We start from the raw sequence: 3,113 nt of genomic DNA on the forward strand, positions 1-3,113 counted from the left end.
ACCTGGAACAGCGCACAGCGAGTCAGCCTCAGCTCAGGGCGCGCCTCCACCCGGGAGGACACGGCCCAGAGAGGCCTGCCTCTGACTGCACCTGGCCGGGCGCAGAGGCCAGGGACGCTGGCCCTGTCCCCAGGGGCCTCAAGCGCTGGCCCCTCACCCCCGGAGCATCCCACAGCCGCCTCCTGCACCCAGGCTTGGCCACCCTCCACTCACCCCGACCCCGCGGGCTGAGCAGGTTGCTGGACAGGCGGGCCGCCCTCTTGGCCTGCTCGTGTCCACGCAGGGCACAGCGGGGAGCGGCTGAGACCCTTAGGCCGCAGCCACCGTCGTCCTGCCTGCACTGCGCTGGACACACCCACAACGGACCCCAGAAGAGCTTCCAGCGGTGGACACCCTTCAGTGGGGGTCTCTGGCTAGGCCGCGGGCAGCCTGCCCCGTCAGCAGCAGGGGCTCAGGGCTCTCACGGGGGCCCTGGCTCCCCGCGGTCCTGGCCAGCGGCCTGGAGGGGAGGGCGGCAGGCGAAGGTACGGCTGTGCCCAGGCTCCTTGGCAAGGGCTGCCCCATAGGCAGGGTGCATCAGCGGAGCAGGAGGAAGGCCAGAGGGGCAGGTCTACATCTCGGGCACCCCTCTCGACGCACCCTACAGCCATTCGCATGCCGCCCCGCGGGTGGCCAGGCCTCTAAGAGGGCCCGCAGGCACCAGGGATGCTGACGGAGGAGGGGGAGGGTGGGGTCAGCCCCACAGAGCCCAGCACCACCTGCCCCCTGGGAGTGGCCAGGTTGGGGCACGCCGACCAGTCTCAGGCCTGATGGGAGCCCAGAGGGCGGGCACGCGGAGCTGCCTGGACCTGTCCACGCAGGGCGGCCCACTGGCCCCAACGAGGAGGGCCCCATGGCCGCGCTGCTGTCTTCCCCCAGCCCCGCCGGCCTCGTCAGTGGTCTCCTCTCCCAGGGTGGGGTACTGCGGGGGCTTCCAGGAGCCCCTGGGTGGGGAACAGGCCCGGCGCCCCCCGTTTCTTCAGTCAGGACTGTCTCTGATGCTGTGGGCCCCGTCCAAAGCTGGACCCCCACTCAGCTCCCCACCAGGGTGGCAGGAGCTCCGGACACCAACACTGGTTTCTGGCACACGGGTGGTGAGCGACCTCAGCCTGCCCCCCAGGCCCATCCGGTACGGTACCTTTTGCCCGCGCTGGTCGAGGGGTCAGGCCGGCTTCTCCTGGAAGACGTCTTCCGCCGCGACAGCCTCCGGGCACTGGTCCACTCCGGGGGCCGGGCGGCCTCCCCCTGGGGGCCCGTGTCCTCCCCAGGAGGGGGGCCGTGCTCCCGGGGCGGGGGGCCGTCCTCCCCGGGCGGGCCACCCCCCGCGTCCAGGCCTCGCAGCACGCTGTAGTTGATCTTGCTGGAGATCTTCTTCCGATCTTCCAGCATCTTCTCGATGGCCTCCCCGGCCGTGCTGGCCTGGATCGGCTCCCGGCGCTTGCAGGACTTCTTGGGCTTGAGGGAAACACAGAAGTTACGCTTCCTGTGGGCCTTGGTTCTATGAACCAGACAGGTGCCAGTCAGGACGTAGGGGGCATCAGCTGGACTCCTGGGAAGGAGACTCACGCCGTCAGGGCTGGCTGGGGCCTGTCACCCTCCCCAGAGAGACGGGCCCCTGGGTGGCCGGCACTGCCCTCTGCCCACCGAGCAGCCCCCAGCCGTCCTGCACCTCAAGCGGGACCACCCAGCAAGAGGCTGACAGCACAGCCCAGAGGCGAGGCACGGCTGGGGCCCCTGTGTGCAGGGTGGGGGGGCGCTCACCTTGTGCTCCTTGTAGATACCCAGCTCTCTCTCCTTTGCAATTCTCGCTTCTTTCTCTGAAAGACCAAGGAGTGGGGTCAGCGACGCCCGCATCCCAGGCACCTGGGCGGGCACCGGGCGGGCACTCACCCTTCTGCTCCCGCAGGTACTCGGCATTCTCCCGCATCCACAGCTCAGCCTTCACGCGGGCTTCTGCCTCGTTCAGGATGTACTGGGGCAGAGCACAGGGTCACTCAGAGGGCACGCCCAGAGCTCAGCCTCAAGCGTGCCCGCTTCGCGCATGCCAGTCAGGAAGCAGGCCTCCGATCCGAGAAGGAACGTGTGCAGAGTCCCGGGCTGACGGCTCGCCATACCCTGCCCTCCCTAGGCCAGCCTGGGGGCTGCACCCTCCCCAGCAGCTCGCAGGCCCCAGGCACAGGAGCCAGGGCAGCCAGACTGCAGGCTCGAGGGTCCCAGAGAAGGAGCTGCGCTGACGGCCACGACACCAGCTGAAGAACCGGCGGCGGCCGCAGGCCCGAGGCAACTGGTGACAAATCAGGGGAAGGCTTCCCGCTGCCCGTGGGTGAGCACCGCCGGGCAGCCTCCTCAGAGCCCACCTGGCTTCCCGCTGCCCGTGGGTGAGCACCGCCGGGCAGCCTCCTCAGAGCCCACCTGCACAGCGGGCCTTGGACCTGGGACGTGGAGGTGCAGCCCCAGCCCACGGGCCCCCATGGGTGCAGCCCCGGCCCCCGCCCCAGCCAGCCCGCCCCGGGAGGCCCCACGAGCAGGCAGCACCTACCCGGTCGATTTCGAGGTCGTCGATGCCGCTCAGGTCCAGCTCCCCGTCCCCGCAGGCGTCCTCTGGAGGGAAGCACAGGCTGGACTCAGGCTCGGCCTCCCGTGGAAAGGCGCACAGCTCACCCGGGGCGGCTCGGGGCCTGGGGCAAGGCCAGGGCGGCTCCAAGTCGCGCCCACCGTGCTGCTCCCAGGGCCTCACGGAGGAAGCAACTCTGACCCGGAGCAGACCCTGTCCTCACGCTCCTTAAGGAGGAGCTTCTCAACAACGTTTCTGGGTGGGGGCCCCAGGGAGCCTCCATGACCATGCTGAGGACCCCCCACACCTGTGGGCCGCCGCCCTCCTGCCCCTGCAGGGCCAACGGTGCCCTCCGTGCGGCCCAGAAACAGGGGCGCCCCCTGTCAGTGCCCGCCCCTCGCTGCCCGCAGTGGGCCCTGCTCTCAGCTCCAGCCAGGACGGCCTTGCTCTGCCCCCGGGCCCCCATGTGAGCCCGCTGCCCGGTGCCCTAGCACAGCAGCCCTGGGGGGTGCGGCCTGCT

General features: G+C 70.4%; 1 protein-coding gene across 1 annotated transcript in view; it reads right to left on the reverse strand.

The window, feature by feature from the left end:
* The window catches only part of BRF1 (BRF1, RNA polymerase III transcription initiation factor 90 kDa subunit), a 51,062-nt gene that overhangs the window by 1,514 nt on the left and 46,435 nt on the right, over positions 1-3,113 (reverse strand). The window contains exons 12-19 of the mRNA XM_010835228.1: positions 2,579-2,640; positions 1,930-2,011; positions 1,801-1,856; positions 1,149-1,494; positions 645-708; positions 465-499; positions 214-345; positions 3-91 (exon numbers count right to left, since the gene is read on the reverse strand). Of these exons, the coding sequence (XP_010833530.1) occupies positions 3-91; positions 214-345; positions 465-499; positions 645-708; positions 1,149-1,494; positions 1,801-1,856; positions 1,930-2,011; positions 2,579-2,640 (866 nt within the window). The remainder of the gene's footprint in view (positions 1-2; positions 92-213; positions 346-464; positions 500-644; positions 709-1,148; positions 1,495-1,800; positions 1,857-1,929; positions 2,012-2,578; positions 2,641-3,113) is intronic.

The sequence above is a fragment of the Bison bison genome, unplaced genomic scaffold (genome assembly GCF_000754665.1).
Source record: "Bison bison bison isolate TAMUID 2011002044 unplaced genomic scaffold, Bison_UMD1.0 scf7180017845494, whole genome shotgun sequence".
Lineage (NCBI taxonomy): Eukaryota > Metazoa > Chordata > Mammalia > Artiodactyla > Bovidae > Bison > Bison bison.